Consider the following 18939-nt stretch of genomic DNA (forward strand, 5'->3'; position numbering starts at 1 on the left):
AAATGTTAAGGTTCTTATGACAAAAATGTTAGTAATAACTGTTCCCATTTTCAAACTATGCTCATAAGTAGAATTAAAACTAAAGAAGATAAAGTACCATGAAATATTCTAAAATCTACATATATCCTTAGGAATAAGTAAAAAACCAACCTCTTTACCAGACTAAACAAAATCTACACACATGAAAAACATAAAGCTCCCAGTAATGTCAAGATATCTTGGGTAACATAAAATGCATTATGGAGTTCAATTTTTTATTAGAATCTACTACGTAAGTATAGAAAAGAAAATACTGATATAATCCCATAATTTGTTGAAACAAATAAAGATTCCAGAGTGCACACTACAAACAACAGAGATCAGATTTATGCACTTAGAATCCCTAATTAACATCAAACCTTAAAGTAAAAATCCCTTATATTTCTTCAGCACAGCAAATCAATTACAGATACATTTCAACCATTAATAATGCTAAGCTCCTATAAAGCAAAAAACTCTCTCAGCTGGAACTCTTAAATAGACACTTGGAATTTCACTTTTAAAGTCAGGAATATCTGATTATTATATTCATCATCTTAACAAGAGAGCTAGTTCACATTTCTAGAAAACACTTAGGACTCACAAGAAAGCTTTGTTCTTGAATAAAAATTAAACTGATGTAAGATACATATAGTTAAAAGTTGGCATGAAACTATGCCTGAGAAAGAGATGGTAAAGTTTCTGTGGTACCTGTCCCTACAATTGTGCTTCAATTAAAGCTAGGATTGTAACAAATGTAAAATAATGGTGAATCAATCATTGCATGAAATCACTCTGTGAAGAGAAAAACATCAGGAAATGTGACTACAGTATTTTGTAAAAACTAAAAGAATAGTGCACATCAGAGCACAAATGATTTTAAGCAAATCATTTCTAAGGGTTTCTAACCCAGAACTGATGATATTAAGATCATTAAATGGCTAAGTATAGTAACTAAATCTTCTGGTAGGAGAATGTCCACTGATATCAGCCACAGAATGTTTCAATAACCAATTCTAAGCTTTTAATTAGGAAAGTGGAGTTTATGATTTAAAATAAGATTGCTGTCATCTCTAATATCAACTGGAATTATAAAAGAAAATTCAATAATTCTGTATCCATTTTCCCTTCATAGAGGATAAAGTTTACATATCAAAATACAGTATCTATGATGTTTGTCCAACTTGTGAGAGATTTTAGTTTATAAGAAAAATTTTTCTTTCATTCAATTACAACTGGCATACGATTCTAAGGGCGTATTTAATCAATTTGTTGTCAACACATCAAACAACAATAATTTACAATTTTTTTTAAAAGTTAACCTGAAATACTAGGCATAATTTATGTGAGCTACAAATAAATTTCAAATCTACAATGAAGATCTAATTTATAAAATGTTCAAAGTAATACTATTCAAGATACTAAACAATCATATTAAGTAAAAACTAGCAACTTTATAAAGGTAACATTTGACTACTTATAACTTACGCTGACAATACCTCTAAAGCAACCTTGGTATTATTTTGTACTATTCAAAGTAAAGATAACATGCACTAAACTTCTACTGCCCTCTACTTTTACTGTAAGATACATTACTACTATGTAACACGCATTTTATCTGGACATGGACTCTTGGTACAGGATTCATATCAACATTACGTAGTAAAGTATGTAAAGATGTACAAGAGGCAAAGGGATCACAAAGTGATAAGAATAAAATTTCAAAATTATTTTAACACGTGTAAATACTATACAGTATTTGTGCATATAAAGACTATCTGCCTGACTCTTACTCATCATGCTACTATAAAAATAATACAAAACTGTAACAATATATTTAAATGCTGCTAAAAAAGCCTACAATGAATCAACAAGACTTGACTGGTTCTTAAATAAATATTTTGTGCTTTGGATGTTACTTTCAAGAACTTTTTCAACACTTCATCAATATGAAGCAAAAATTTACATGAGCATCATAAAACAGGTAAAGTAAAAGTTTAATTTATTCTCAAATTAGTAACATCATTCTGATACCCACCAAAAAGGGATTGGCTTAAAACCAACCAAGTAACCCTGTGCCGAAACGAATGGTGGTGTAAAGCATGGTAAGAAGGCCAATATATCCAAATGCACCTCGCATCCGTTTCTTGGGATCTGTAAAATGACAGAAAAGGAAATAATTAACATACTGTAATTACACAAGTTATGTCAAGTAATATCCAAATCACATCTTATTCATTTGAATGATGCTATTGTTCTTAAACTTCTCGTAGTTTATTTCCTTATTTTGTTTCCTCACTAGGCTATTTTCCCTGTTGGAGCCCTTGGGCTTGTAACATCCTGCTTTTTCAACTAAGGTTGTAGCTTAGCAAGTAGTAATAATAATAATAATAATAATAATAATAATAATAATAATAATAATAATAATACAGCACATAACAATTCAAAGATTGCAAGCCTTAGGCAAGGTTGAGCAATCCTTCCACAAAAAGGACTATTTAATTGTCTCAAAAACCTAGAGACTGTTCTCTACACCTTTTCTTTGGTTCTCCCTGTACTAAGGGAACTGACACACAAGTCTGAGATGTTGAGTCCTCCTTTTGGGACATAAAAATTTCTCCTCTTAACTATGAAGGTCTTGAAACTTGGTCGTGTGTTGACGGATTCTGAGTTTGGTCACAGCTTCCGGCACCAAACTAAGAGACCTTCTTCCACCCTTCCAGGATAAATAAAAGTCCATAGAGCTCCCCAACTCTCTTTGCCAAAGCTATTGCTAGCAAAAAAACAATCTTGAGAATGACTCACCTAATTATAAGCTCATCCGGGGCATGCGTAAAACAGTTGAAAACACTGGTCACGTCCCACTCTGGGAGGACAAACGTCCTGGGGTGAACAAGACTGTTTGAATCTCTTGACAAGTACAGACAACTTCTACAAGGACAGATCTTGGGAAAGATCAATGAGTAAGCCCACGATCTGCGCTAATAATGCTTTTATCAAAATATCAATTGGCTAAAGGCCATCCTAGTGTGATCAACACTCATCTGATTAGCTTCTGAATCAGACTGAACAGGAAAAAAGGCACAGACTTCCCCAGATGAAAGTGGCTGATACATGCATCATTTTATCAGTTTTCTTGACTTGCTTGTTGACATAGGCTACTACAGAGATACTCCAACACCACTGGAGGAATCTCTTGTGTTGATGCCAATAACTACCTTGAGGAATAAGCTTCTCCACTGGCAAAGGGTGGACAAGAAAAATTGCTTCAGTGAGTACAGTCAGGAAAGAAGTCGAGCTACCTAACTGAGCTTAATGGTGTAATAGCATAATGGAAAGGCTCTCTCTGCAGCCGTACCTATCAGCATGTCCTGATATTGTAACCACTGCTTGGATGTAAGATACAACTTCTCCCAATTTATCATCATCCTCAGATGACAATAAAAGCCAAGTTAGTTATCTCGATTCTGTAGCAACTATCTCTACGAGGACGCAAGGATCAACCAATTGTTGGGATATTTCAAAAGACGTATCCTGTACACGGGAAACCCAAGCTGCCATCAGTGAGAACACCTGAGTGAACACCTAGAAAGTAATTTACAGTGCAAACACAGTCTTGAACTGGTACTCTGTTTCATTGAGGAAGAAGCAGAAATACTTCCAAGAGGACTAATGAATGGGTACTTGGAAGTAAGCATTCTTCAGATCCCTGAAACCATGAAGTCTCCTTCTCTGATGAAACTCATTACAGTATGTGCATGCTGTTCCATCCTGAACCTGATTGATGTACAATCTGGTTCAGGAGAGACAGGTCAAAGACCAGACTCCAACCCTTAGTTGACCTCACCAGGAAGAGTCCACTCTCGAAGCCTGAAGATCTGTCTTGTAAGACTTTGGGTACAATCTTCTCTAATATCAATTCACCTCTGCAACAATGCTACAGCTTTCAATGATACTGAAGAACAGATAAGAATGCTGTTGGTCTACAAGAAAGATACAAACCGGTCTAAAAGATGTTCAAAGTAACCTTCTAGAAGGACACTTATTACCTAATGCTTGGCCTTGTTCTCTTCCAGATTGGCCAATGGCCTGCCATGCATCCCCTACTTGAGGTAGCAGTCCGGTGGGAAACTCCAACATGAGCATCCCCCTCTATCTTTTCTCACCTCTCTCACTAAACTGGTCAGATCAAGAGCCTCAAAAGGGCCAAGCCGCTAATTCAGAAGCTGAGAAAGATGCATTCCGATTTGATTCTTTTTAAGGGAAGACTTGCCGTCAGTGCACACACTGAAGAGTCAACCTGAAGAGGTGCTGATGCAGACTCTGGCCTGTAAAACCTCTCTGCCTGAAGTGTTGGGGAGGCTCTTGTTGGATTAACTAGAAAAAAAGAGAATTTCAGACCTACAGACCTAATCATGGCAGCTACAGAGAAGGACTCAACCCATGAGTGGCACCCAAGTACCTATCAATTACTGAGACTCGCCTGAATCTTACACCACCCAGTTCACTGTACTCAACACTCTGACAGGGATTTCTGCTTCTAATGGTACTGGGCCAAGGTCAGGTACCTATACAGCACGAACATCCTAAGCGTCATCATACCTCGTAAGGGATGAAGGCTCAGCAGTTGCTCAGATCTACTCCCTCCAACAAATGCGAACACTATTCGAAGGACAGAACCAGCATTGTAAAGAGGAGACAATAAAGAACCAGGCTGGTTGCTACTGGGGACAGAAAAATCTTTGTCAATTATCATTTCACCTCAACCACCGATCAGTGGATGCCAGTTGCAAGCAAAAATGCAGTTAGGTCTTCAAGGTATCATTTTCTCAATTCAGAATATCAAAGAGAAAAGGGAGTAGCCCTCCACCATACACAATAAAAGGTGAAGTGGGGGTAACCAAGCTTCTCCAACACATGGTCAATGGCCAAAGTGTATGGCCTTGCATGGGGACATGCATCTCAAGCTAGCCTGGCTACCAGGGTAGTTAAGCTAACCACCTGGGTCCCAGCCTTGATGGGGCAAGGAGCATGGAATCATAACCCATGTCCGGACCCAAAGGGGCCGAGAACTTGGGGCCATGTATCTCTTCCCCTTCCTCAGGCTGTGAACACAGGGCCTTGCCATGAAAAGTACATGGCCCAGCATGGAACCATACATCCCTGGCCAGCTGAGCAGCAAGGTTAGTCAAACTAGCGACCAGATACCTATCCCAGAGGACCGTGATACAGGGACATGGGCATAGATGCCATCGGGGATCAGTACCAATGGGAGCCATCCCCCTTCCGTAAAGAAGTGGTAGTGTCAACAAGAGCCCTATTCTTGCAACTATGACTAGCCTTCCTGGACTTCTTTAACTTCATCTTCTTTTTGGAAGAAGGATTAGAATCAGGAGGCAGAGGAGGAACAAACTTGCTTCAACCTCTTCTACTGCCAACTTTCCCCACACATTCTGCAAGATGTCTGAGCAACCATCGACAACCAAGTTCCCTCAAGGGGTGAACCACGGGTTGCTCCACCAGGCACCAAATCAAGGTCACAGAGGAAGACGTAGGCACTCTCACTGACACCGGTAATAGAGACACTGGGAGCTGAGGTTATTGCTACAGGGATGTAGGAGGTAAAGGCTCGGAGGTCACAGGCACATGGGAATGGCCCTGAAGCTATTCACAGAGCATGGTGACTGGGGTGAAGGGCACAGGTTTACTGGCCCAATGCTTTCCTATGCCATTTTAGCTTTGACACTTCCCTTTCCACAGGGCCTGAAGACTTCTTAGCAGCCTAATTAGCTGTTTTTTTATTCTTACTTAGGGAGCACTGGGGGATCACCGTTGCAACAAAAGTGTCACCACTGGGATTACTGGCACTGGGGACAAAGTAGTCTTAGTTACAGGCTCCCTCAAAGAGACATTGAGGAAAAAAGTATGAGAAAAATATTAAACAGCCTTGGATAGGATGCAACAGCACAAATGTACAGTACCTGTTATAACTGACAACAAAAGTGAAATGTGTTTGACAGAAGAGTGGCATGGGCTACTCATTCATGCCTACTACTTGTTATTAACTACCCCATTAAAGATTTCAACAGCCATTCATACTCTACTAACGACAATATCCTATTTCAAAGGATGGATTATTTGCATACGCTAAGAAACAATTAAGCTTTATTTTCTTTAAAAAGTTAATAGTTATACTTATGTATAGTCAAGAATTCATAGGAACAAGATATATGGTAAAGAAAATGGTGTGATCCACCTCACAACAAATAATTAAACATGGCCCTTGAAAAGCAAAACTTTACATTGATCAAGGATAATTAAGGCAGGAGAGAACTCCAAATTTTGAATTATAGATTCAACAAACAAAACATCTCACAGACTGATCTTTATAAAAGAATAAAAGGCTTGGATGACATGATGAGGTTCTCAAAGGAGAGACTTTCTCCTTTAGCTCAATACAGCATGAATAAAGTGCTACTGTACCTATAATACTGACTTGAGAAGAGGACAACCTTATAACATTTGACTACACTTTTAGAGGCATATTATCATGAATAAATAAAAAGTACTAATTTCCTACTATTATATACATCCTAATACAAAGTCTAACTTACCTCCTGTGTAGTAGCCAAGCGCATAAGCAATACGGCCAGCACACCAAACTGCACCGCCAAGTGCGGTGGCCACTGGATTGTAGAGACCACCAAGAAATAGGAGTGTCAGGAACTGTGGGTAATTTTCAAGCCTGCAATATAATACAAAAATTGGATAATTTTCGAGCACGCATTATGGTACAGGAATAACTAATGTTGTAAATAACCCAACTCAAATGCTAGTATTAAATTCAGCCAGTCCTAAAAAAGTTCTTCAATGAAGCCAAAACCCTGTATAATTTATCATTTGACCACAATGTGTTTCATGAAAATACAAAGAAGTCATGCTTATTTCATAAGATCACAGAAAATAAATCATATTTTTCCTGACTATACAAATCGGAGTCCTTTAACAGAAGTATATCATCAGCGTAGATGGAAGAAGGCTGCTATAATCTAGTTATTAGGAGGTGGCAGGGAAGCCCCATCCCCTTGCCAGCACACCAAATAGCCACTTTGACCTTCACAAATGACATGCAGAGAGGTTGATGCATGAAGTGAAACTTGAAGGACTCAGGTTTGTATAGTTAGGAAAAATTAAACTTATTTTATAAATTTGTGATTTGTTTCTACACAAGTGCAAACCGTTGTCCTTTAATAGGAGACTCATCCCTAGGAGGGAAGAAGTCCTTATAACCAAACTGACTGCTTTACTATTCCAGGAGTGAAAGTGATAACTCCTGTCAACCTCCTAAAGACTTGGGCATAAAGATGCAGCAGGTGTTGGGGTACGTCACAACCAAGAATGGTAGACGGTCAAGGAAAACTTACATCCGTGTGGGGGATATGATGTTAGAATGAATGGTCATGATGAGAAAGGTGTTTGCATACATTTGGCCATACTACCCTTCATCTGGGAGGATGAGGGAGAAATTTCTAAACAAAACTTATTTGTTAAGAAAAGTTGCTCAACCATGTGGCTCCCTTAAATCTAGCATCCAATCCAGCAAATAACAGTGACCGCTGCACCACAAGGAGGAGTAAGAGTAAGAAAGAAGAGCTAGACAGACCAGTTGATCTCACCTCATATTTTAGCCTTGCATTACGACCACTATCTGTGACGAGATATTTCTTGCCCAGTGAAGGAGCTGGGTTTGACACACGATCTGTTGAGCTACTACCACTAGGCCAAGGGACCTATAAGTAGACTGTACTCACGAATGTAATGGGTAGAGAAGGTTCTCATTGACCAACTCATGCCTTCGAGAATTGCGCTTCTGACAGGTTCTTCCTAACGGCTGGGAAAGATGCGGTATGATCAACTTCATGTGCACAAATCCGGAATGGTCCTTTCATCTCCTCAGCTGCAGGGAAAGGATATTTCATTGTCTTAAGAAGCCAAAAAGATACAGTGCTCTAGGATCTTTCCCTTATTCCTTCCATTGCTGTAGAAGGAATTGTAGGGTCGACCCAGAACAGGAAGGCAAGTCTTATGGTCCTTGTTAGTCACTTCTTGTAGGAAGGAGATGAAGAAAGACTTGAAGTAGTGAACAGGTGGGTTCCAGATCCTGAACACGAATTCCTGAATAGAAGCAATGGAGATACTCTATCTTTTAAAATAACTTGTGATACAGGCAAACTTATGCAATTTCCTAATTGTTTCATCAAGACAAGGCTAGCCAGACAGTTTCAAGGGTCAAAGCCTTATCTACCATTCATCCCATGGGTTTGAGCAGGGATTGCTTGAGAGGGCTGCAAACTCACGAACCTGGCTAGTAGGTTGGCCATGTCACCAGCCACCCATTGCAATACTACTGCTAGAGAGCTATTGGGTCCTTTGACTGGGCTAACAGTACTACATTGGATCCTTCTCTTTGGTTAGAGCTAATTTTTTTTTTTTGCCTACACAGACTGAACAGTCTGGCCTGTTCTTTCCACATTCTCCTCTGTCCTCATACACCTATCAACAAAGAGATTACCAAACAATTCTTCTTTACTCAAGGCTACTTTCCTCTTGGCAAGGGTACAGGACTCTTTAGCTATGGTAAGCAGCTTTTGAGGAGAAGGAAACTCCAAAATCAAACCATCGTTCTCTAGTCTTAGGTAGTACCTTACCCTCAGTACCATGATCTTCCACAGTCTAGGGCTAGAGTTCTCTTGCTTGAGGGTACACTCAGGCACACTATTCTATCTTAATTTTTTACCTTTTTTTTTTTTTTGACGATTTTATAGTTAATACAGTATATGAAATATTTATTAATATTATTTTTCATTAAAATATTCTATTCTAATTGTTCATTCCTTCTATTGTAGTTAATTCATTTCCTTATTTGCTTTCGTCACTGGGATATTTTTCCTGTTGGAGCCCTCAGGCATATAGCATCCTGCTTTTCCAACTTGGGTTGTAACTTAGTAATTAATAATAATAGTTATTAATAATAACTAATAATTAATAATAATAATAATTAATAATTAATAATAATAATAATTAATAATCATAATAATAATAAATAATAAATAAATAATAATTATAATAATAATAATAATAATAATAATAATAATAATAATAATAACAATTCTCATGAAGAGTCTAGACCCAGTTGAAACTTGGATCAAGGCTGAGTAGTATCCTTCAGAGCAAAAATTAAGGAGCTTTCCTCATGAAGAAGAAACAGCTGATCCGGAATCATTAGACATATGGCTGCTTGAGAGTAATCAGGGTCATGCTGAACCTTGCTGTCATTAACTGACTATTAAGTGGTAAGTGAAACTGGCGGAAAGGAGGAAGCATGTACAATCCCTTGGAATGTTAGTAAGCGTCTCGAACATTACTAACTGACTAGGACTGAGGAGAGGATTACCGCATTGGGAATTGTCATGTAGCTACCAGGATAGATCGTTCTGTATCCTTGCTGCAACAAATCAGAAGGAGAGGGGAACGATGGTTGCTGTCTAGTAACACTTCACAAACTACTGAGTGGTTGGTAGGAAGTCACCATGAGGAACTACAGTACCATTTTGCCAGTGAAAGAATACTCTTCACCAACACACAATGGAGTCTAAATACCTTAGTAATTATAGATTAAGTATTGAGGATCTCTAGCTACATAGGTAATGGATCAAACTCGGGTGTCGCCGGGTCGACGATTCTCTAGACATCCTCCGCAAATGGAATGGGGAAATCCCTTGAGAGGAATAAGGGAGGAAAAAGCATTAGCTGGCCCCCTTCAATAACTGAATTTCTTCTGGATTTATTGTTTTCCAAAGCTAAGGGGCATGTGTCTTAGCCTCTGGAAAGTGAATGGGAGAGCATAGGACCATGCAGCACATAAGACCCTCACACAAGAGCCTGTCGTCTTCCACCTTACGATCTGCTAACGCAAGAGCCCGTGACTTACTACAGGCAGGACAATCTTATACCTTTCTACCAAACCTTTCCTCAGTTGGAAAAGATCCATGCCAACAATCATGGTTGCACAATGTGGCTTCTCAGTACTTTTATATCTGAGATAGGACCTGAGAAGTCCTTTATTCCTGTCGTTATCATGCGAATGAGTGTGAGAAGATCTTATGTCCTGGAGAAGACTCTGAGCATGGGAAGATCTTGATGCTGGAACAATCTCGTCGCATCCAAAGATCTCAAGCGTTGGAAGATCTCTGGGCTGAGAGTGCTGGGAAGGAACAGGTGACTGGAGATGAATGCACTAGTTCCTTCGTGACTCAAAAGTAATAATCACCCAAAGAACGAATATAAATTTCCATTGTGTAGTTTCCAATCGCATGCTTCCTAATCATATCCTATGAAATGTCCAAGGAATGTCCCATTGTAAAAGGAAAAGGGCATCTGCTTATGGCTTGACCAGCAGTGCTTAAACTTTAGCTTACAAGAAATTAGCACTGGAAATAGTGTGAGCTACTGTACCTCATACCAAAACCCATTCCCAGGATGGGGAAGATTTTGGTACAATACTGGTCCTACCAAGAAACCATGCAGAGGGGTCATCATTGTCTCTTGAGACTCGACCCAATCAGTTGTCCTGTGCCCCAGTGGTTACTTGATCTTCCTCTTCGAGAGGGAATATCTGAAGGCCCAGCAACATTCGAGAAATAAACAACAGAAGCAGAGGAAGCGACAGGAAATGGAGAGGGCTTAAGCCTTAGTTCCCTCTGATAATGTCCTGAATGGTAAAAAAAGCCCGACACTTCCTCCCCATCGTCAGTAGGCATGCTCAGTTCTAGAAGCAGCAGAAAGGGCTGAAACTTCTTCCCAAAGGGTAAGCACATAAGTGATGAGGCATTTCAATGTCCATAAGTGTGTGCAGAGCAATTAAGGAAGGTTACCTGTTATGACTCAAACACAAGGATTAGTGGAAAGGCCCCTTGTTGCTACCCGATCCTAAGAATGTGAAGATTCTGTACTGTACATTAACCTTAGATTATCAGGAAGTTCAATGCACTCAGAAAATCTTGCTATATTGACATTGCTGAATGGAAGTATGTTTAGCGAGTCCAATAGTATCTGAAAACCTCAGGTTACCTGTCTAAGTACAGTAATAACTAGGCCAAATGTTGTTTAAAGGTTGATCAGACAAGAAGCTGAGTTTTCAATGTGGTATGGTCCTTTGGCTATGACGACTCAGCAGGTATACCTTTAAGCTCCTCCAAACCCCACATCCCTAACTAACAAGGATGGTGAGGTCCAGACACTACTAGAAACCATCGAGTTTGAGTGGGTCTCGAACTCCCATCCAACAGATTGCCAGGTAGGGACATTTCTAATATGTATGTACCATCCTTGGAGTAGTACTTACCATCCTCATGTTCATGGGGAGAGGCGTATACAAGGCAAACGCACAGCTACATAAATCTGTCATTTACGACATCATCTTCAGGTGGAGTAGCAGCACTTTGTTGAGGGTATTTTTGGTGTGAGACCAAACACAGCTGTAAAAGCAGAGAGAATCAATGGCTTCTTCCAGCTTGAAAGAAAATTGTCTAGGAATGGGAATAGACAGCACCATTTGTTCAGACCACCAGTGTGTGCGCCAAGCTCTGTACGAGAGTTGCAAGTGCTGATGCTTCTTCCTGCTATGGGACAACTCTCGGGACTCACTAAAGAAGGGAGGATCCTAGTACAACACTCTTGCTCCCACAGGAAGAGTAATGGTAGGAGTCATACGCCATCACGCTCATGTTCGTCGATCGTGGAGAATCAGATGCACATGGAAGGCAGTAGAGTCCAAGCTCACACATGTGGAGACCTTGTGCTTATGCGTGAAAGGCTATATGATCAGAGACTGTAAGCGTGGAGACTTTCCATATACATGTGAAAGGCAGTACTGTACTATCAGAAACTGTATGAGTGGAGACATTGTACACACGTGTGAATGACAGTACGGTCAGAGATCATACATATGGAATTCTGTTGTGAGTGGAACACGTATCAGGTCTATGCATGCTTGCACATGGACACGGTTAAGTTTACAGTGCAATATATAAGGGTTTGTGACTGAGAAAACTTTAGTGGTTTGTGTGTATGAAACATATTTGATTTTATTTTTTTTCTTTTGTATTCCTCAAGCCCCCCTTTTTCCAAAAATGTCTTATTTTGTTATTGTTCCTTTCCAGGTATTGACAGCAGCCCCTACACTCTGTAGGGAGTGTAAGGGAGAACGAATTTAGAATATTTCCTGTTATCAGTCTGTACTAGTCTGTGATGCTGTTCTATATCCATACCTTGTAACTAGAAGTAAGCTACTGTGTTTTTATATGTGTGTGTGTCATGAACATTAAATAGTTAACAGAAGCTATTGAAATGGCATATCTGGTCAGAGGCCCAAGAAGTGAATTCCGATGTTAGAAAGAGAGTGACTTTTGAGTTTAGTATGAATTCAGACTTATTCAAAACCCCTTCCAAGATTGAGAGATTTCAAATGTACTGTTGACAAACTTTTCGAGACATTGTAATAGTGGGCCGCAGAGACCTGTAAGACATATTATGCGGCTGTACTGATCAGAACTTAGGACTATTTAAAGTGACTTTGCATCTCAGTGGTGGACGGGAGATTGATGAGAACAGTATTGATTTAGGGAAAATTGTGGTACCGTATTTTTCACCGTTATATGTTCTTTATAGAGGGCTCATTAGATAATAAGTGTTCAAGTTTATTACTGGTCATTACCGATGTTATAAAACTATAGTATTGCGGGGTTCTCCTTTAAGCTTAGTTCTGCAGAAAAGCTTTTTTTTGTTTTTAGAGGCTATGTCGAGAATCCTAATATTTTTAAGTCTTTCAAATCCTCAGGTTCTGCAGTCAGTTTCATAAGGATTTTGAAGTTCCGTTTTGTAATTGTGTGGTGATATATCTTGCATGCAGCTTAGTATTTTTTTTCTCTTGCTGGTACAATATGCAAAAGGGATGTTAATTTTGCCTTTGACTATCTTAACATATATTAATGTATTCTTAATAGTTTAATTTTGGAATAAATATTTTTTTTTTTTGCCTGTTTTATGTATACAGCATTTCATTTCAGAACCCCTTACCACAGTTTCCCTTCCCTAGCCACTGTTTTTCAAGATCTCTTAAGTACAGTAATTTATAATAATTCTTTCCTCTCACAGTGTGTTCCTTTATTAATTATAATATTCCCTTTCACCTAATGTTCTTATAACTTTACTTATAATCAGCAAGCCAAAGGCAAGAGAAGGAAAGGTATGATAAATAACAAGGTTCAAGCTGGGTCCCCTTGCCCAGTATAAATCAAGGGGTGGTGCCCAGAGCTCCGTTCTCTTGACCTGTTACTTAGTTTTTTTTGGGTATTACACCATTGTATATTTGTTGTGTAGTGAACATCAGGTTGTGGTCGGCATTCGGACACTGGGCAGTTCAGGTGCTACCTCTGGCCACAGTCCGCAAACCACAACAACAGTATACAGTAAATGACTGTACATAAAGCGTGTGCTTGCAGAAGACTGTAACATGAACACCATGTTCGGGAAATCTTACTGTGCGTGTGTGTGTACTGTACTTGTTGAGTCTTTGCATGCGTACGTATGAAAGACAGTACGGTAAAAGACTGCATGTGGAGCCTTTGTGCACAGACGTCAACAACATGGAGACCATGTACGTAAAAGTCAGGAATGTGGACACCGTGCATCTGGAATTCTGTGGCTCGTGGAATCGTGATGCCCGTATGCAATAAGTCTCTCCATGCTAACATGTGAGGGGTAGTACAGTAAAATACCGCACATGTGGAAGGTACAGTAATATGTTCCAAACCATTATATGTGGAGACCCTGTGTGAGGAACACATACCAGGAAACTCCCAATGCACATGGATTGCTTTTAAGTATGGATTCTCAAAGGAACTGCCTTCAGAGCAAAATGAGCAAAAGCAGCACATACTGATGTTTCTTCCCATTAGGGGACAACTCTCAGCACATGCTTCTTCCCTCTATCCTCCCAAAGAGAGAGCCAGCGATAGTCCAGGATGGGAAAAAAATGGCGGAGCCCTTCCATCCCAACCACCAGTGCATTCTTGTTACAGCATAGTCTCTCCCATGGTGAGAGATACAGTAGGAGTTACTCACACACAAATCCATCATTAGGTCTTTTTGGGGTTCTACAATGGCATCTTCTACACATTGTTCTCCTATAAGTGGCAGCAAAGACTCCAAAGAAAGTGATGCAAAGGAGGAGGAAGTACTTGAAGTTTGCCTTCTAAGGGATCATCCAGACCGACGACGACACTCCGACGGGGAAAGAGATCACAAGAACGCTTTAAAGAAACTGCACAAGATGATACATCCTTGGTGCCTTTCTAAAAACAGGAATCAACTGACAGAAAGAAGGGAGGCACCCTCTCACACTTGGTGGCAACAGAACCTCCTTCCATAGACGGAGCACAATGTGGTCCAAAGAAAGTCAGCTTCTTCAGGGTTACGTTGACATCCCAATGCCAAACTTGCGAGGGAATAAACTGCAAGCAGGAATGCTGTCTTAACAGGTTGAAGGCTGTGGATATCAGCAGGTTGCAGAGACAGCTGCGACACATAGTTATCAGAAAAAAATTGCAAAACTTCTTTCCTTCCTTAATATCCCTCACACACACTGATCTGCCAGAAAATTAATCTGAAAGAAAATCAGAAGATTAAACCAGCCAGTTGAGGATGCTAGAAATGCATATTATTCAGTAGCAGAAAATGTGGTTACTCTGTGTGATTGTGAGGAGGTGGGGCTTCCCTACCACCCGCCAGTATCTAAAGACACCTTATTATGAAATACAATAGCTACTGTATGCTGAAAACACTCTTTTTCAATATTAAACTTACCCGATAATCATGTAGCTGTCAACTCCGTTGCCCGACAGAATTCTATGGAGGGATACGCCAGCTATCACAATACTAGAAGGGGGTGTACTTACCAGCGCCACCTGTGGCCAGGTACTCAATCATTTGTTGTTGACACCTCCTCAATTATTCCTCTGTCGTGCTTCCGGCTAGACGTTCTGGGATACGCTCATGGTCTTCGAGTTTATTCATGGATAGTTGGTGAAGTATTCTCTTAGATTAACGGCTGTCGCATACTGGAATCCTTTTTATATTAGCTAGATAGCTTTTATATAAATACTGATTAACGGTTAATGAATTTTTGCTTGTTTTTGGATCACCCTTTGACTAACTCTTTGAAACAAGATGTCTGACGTTTCGCAAGCTCCCTCCCATAGACGATGTAGGTCTTGCAATAGGCGTATTCCGAAGGCCTCGGTAGATCCTCACACCGCTTGTTCTGACTGTAGGGACAGGCCCTGTCTATTAGAAAATCGGTGTGAGGAGTGCGCCGGACTTTCGGAATTGGATTTTGTACGTCTTTTAAAATATTCATCTAAGTTAGAGAGAACTAGAGTTAGGAGAAGTTCTTCTCACTCTTCTATGTTTTCCTCACCTCATGATCCCCTACCTTTTCCTACCCCTGTAGTGGCTACCCCCGAACCTACTGTGTGCCCTCCGCCTGATATGTCAACTGTTTTGCGTGCTATTCAGGCTTTAGGAGATAAAGTAGAATCAGTGGTAAGTGACCATAAGTCTCTGATGGCCGAGGTTAAAGAACTGAAGGTCAAGAGTGCAGTGGGTGGAAATAGTGCCAGTGCTGTGACGAGTGCTAGTGTCTGTGCAGTGCCAAGTGCTAGTGGTGCCAGTGTGGTGCGTGAGGATTTTTCTGTGCGAGCCAGTCGTCCTCCCAGTCCGGGACCTCTTGCAAGCTCCCATGCCCAGGGGAGAAGCAATGTCGAAGGGCTTAAGGGTTCGACAGGCCTTGTTAGGCGCACAGAATTATCCTCGGTGGTTGCGGGCGTGTCTTCCTTAGACCGTCACTCCCACCTGCAGACGATTGAGCCCGTCTTCTCGTCCGCTGATCTTCATGCAGGGAAGAAACGTTGGTCTCAGGTCTCGAGACCGCTTAAACGTAGAGTTCAGTCAGCGAGTGCTCAGCCAGGTTGTAGTCATTGGCTCAGCTCCGACTCGCCTCAGTCATCGGTCGACTGTACTCCGCCCAAGAGGAGTAAGGTTCTGCCTATACAGACCCCGACTGTGACTTTACCTCAGTCTGTTATCGTTTCTGCCGACCCCAAGTGGACCCTGCTTCAGTCCATGCAAGCTCAGTTTTCGGACTTGATGCGTGAGTGTCGGGCTGAGAGTGTTGCACCTCCTCCTCCGCCTACACTCCCTCCACCTGTTCTCGCTCCGCCTGTGCTCGCCCAGCCTGCACCTGCTCCGCCTGTGCTCGCCCAGCCTGCACCTGCTCCGCCTGGTCGCAGCACCATCTGCCAGGCGTACGATGTTGAGCCACTTTCGGAGTTTGCTGTTCACAGTGTTGTTCAGCCTCAGCCTTCTTTAAGGCAACCCTTGCTTTGGGATCAGGAGAGTTATTCCACTCTTCCTCCTCCTCCCCTTGCTGCTCCACCAGTGGTGCAACTCTCGGTTGGGGTACAACAACCTCTCCCCTCCGTGAGTCTGTCTGCTCAACCATCGCTGCAGCGAGCTCAACCCTCATCTAGGCAAGCTCCTCTACACCATGGACTTGCGCCTCAGGAGCCTCAGCTTGCGAGAACTTTACCTTGTTCTGCGCAGCCTCAACCTTCTCATGCTCCACTCATCTCACAGGAACAGGAACGGACTACTCCGCCTCCGTCCTCCGCTCAGCTTGTGCAATCCTTGGGTTCAACTCTTGCTAGGAGTCAACGTCCTTCACCCATGCGCCTGCCTTCTGCTCCGTCTGTTGTTCAGCCTATGCAGTCTGAGCCTCAGGTTTTCCCTCGAGATGAGGAAACCTCTGTTATTGTTCCTACCCGTTCTGACTCTGCGGTTCAGCATTCTGGTCCTATTGCTTCGCTACCCTCTGCTGATGAAGTGTCGGATGATGAGGAGGCACACCTTGATCCCTCATCAGACGTGGAGGAGTCTAAGCTTTCTCCATTGTCTATTGATTTTCGAAAGGTCTTGGCTCTACTCAGGGAGCTTTACCCTGACCACTTCGTCTCTGCTGTTCCCCGCTCTCCTCCATCTGAGTTTTCGCTAGGCGTACAACAAGCTAAGTCGAACTATACTAAGCTTGTCCTAGCTAGATCCTCCAAGAGGGCTTTAAGGATCTTAGGGGAGTGGCTTCAGTCTAAACAACACCTGGGCAAGACTTCCTTCATGTTCCCTCCAACGAAGCTCGCTTCGAAAGGTTGCGTTTGGTATGCCACAGGGGAAGCACCAGGCTTGGGAGTACCTGCCTCTGCCCAGGCTGACTTCTCAAGTCTGGTGGACTCGCCTAGGAGGACTGCGATGAGACGCTCGAAGGTTTGTTGGACCTTCTCAGACCTGGATCATCTTCTGAAAGGGTTGTTCAGAGCTTTCGAAATGTTCAACTTTCTCGACTGGTGCCTGGGAGCCCTCAGCAAGAAAACATCTCCTGCGGACAAAGACTCTGCCATGCTAATTATGTCCTGCATGGATAAGGCTATCAGGGATGGATCGGGTGAGCTAGCGTCGTTATTTGTATCAGGGGTGTTGAAGAAAAGGGAACAACTGTGTACCTTCCTCTCAGCCAGCATTACACCGTGCCAGCGGTCACAGCTCCTTTTTGCTCCACTCTCAAAGTTCCTCTTTCCCGAGGAGCTAGTTAAGGACTTGTCGGCTGCCCTGATACAGAAGGACACGCATGATCTTGTAGCCTCATCGGCTCGTAAGTCTAAGGTTACCACCTCTGTCCCCAAGACTTATCGCTCCCCAGTGGCTGATACGCCGGCCACTAGGTTCATACCGCCCTTTCGTGGTAGAGCCCCCAGCCGAGGAAGCTCCCGTCCAGACTCTCACAGGGGCAAGTCTAGGAAAGGACCCAGGACATCTAAGGGAAAGCACTGACTCTCAGATTCTCCAGACAACAGTAGGAGCCAGACTCAAGATCTTCTGGCAAGCCTGGGAGAAGAGAGGTGCAGACGCACAGTCTGTCAGTTGGCTGAGGTACGGTTACAGGATTCCATTCTGCCTCAAACCGCCTCTGACCACATCGCCCATCAACCTCTCTCCCAACTACAAAGAAGAGGACAAGAGGCTAGCATTGCAACAGGAGGTGTCGCTACTTGTGCAGAAGAAGGCAGTGGTTATAGTCCGGGACCATCAATCCCCGGGCTTCTACAACCGTCTCTTTCTTGTAGCCAAAAAGACAGGAGGTTGGAGACCGGTGCTGGACGTCAGCTCTCTCAACGAGTATGTCACCAAGCAGACGTTCACAATGGAGACGACCAAGTCGGTCTTAGCAGCGGTCAGACAGGAGGACTGGATGGTCTCGTTGGACTTGAAAGATGCATACTTTCACGTTCCCATTCATCCAGACTCCCAACCTTTCCTGAGATTCGTTTTCGGAAAGGTTGTCTATCAGTTCCAAGCCCTGTGTTTTGGCCTAAGCACAGCTCCTATGGTCTTTACTCATCTGATGAGGAATGTAGCGAAATTCCTGCACTTATCGAACATCAGAGCCTCCCTCTACCTAGACGACTGGCTGTTGAGAGCCTCCACGAGTCGTCGTTGTCTGGAGAACCTCTCTTGGACTTTAGATCTAATCAGAGACCTAGGTCTATTAGTCAATATAGAGAAATCTCAACTCATTCCCTCCCAATCCATTGTGTACCTGGGAATGGAGATTCAGAGTCGGGATTTTCGGGCTTTTCCATCGGCCCCCAGGATAAACCAAGCCCTAGAGTGCATCATGAGCATGCTGAAGAGGAGCAATTGCTCAGTGAGACAGTGGATGAGTCTCACAGGGACCCTCTCATCTCTGGCCCT

The 18939-nt window shown here is 42.2% G+C and overlaps 1 protein-coding gene across 2 annotated transcripts in view; it reads right to left on the reverse strand.

Annotated features, from left to right (window-relative positions):
• Positions 1 to 248: 248 nt before the first annotated feature.
• LOC137620624 (glutathione S-transferase 3, mitochondrial-like) overlaps positions 249 to 18939 on the reverse strand; it is a 35678-nt gene continuing 16987 nt past the window's right edge. Inside the window, exons 3-4 of one of the 2 annotated variants that reach the window (XM_068350921.1) lie at positions 6633 to 6763; positions 249 to 2172 (exon numbers count right to left, since the gene is read on the reverse strand). In XM_068350921.1, coding sequence (XP_068207022.1) covers positions 2072 to 2172; positions 6633 to 6763 — 232 coding nt within the window. In that variant the 3' untranslated portion in view covers positions 249 to 2071. The remainder of the gene's footprint in view (positions 2173 to 6632; positions 6764 to 18939) is intronic. The other variant, XM_068350920.1, reaches the window with a different exon arrangement.

This window comes from Palaemon carinicauda, chromosome 27 (assembly GCF_036898095.1).
Source record: "Palaemon carinicauda isolate YSFRI2023 chromosome 27, ASM3689809v2, whole genome shotgun sequence".
NCBI lineage: Eukaryota > Metazoa > Arthropoda > Malacostraca > Decapoda > Palaemonidae > Palaemon > Palaemon carinicauda.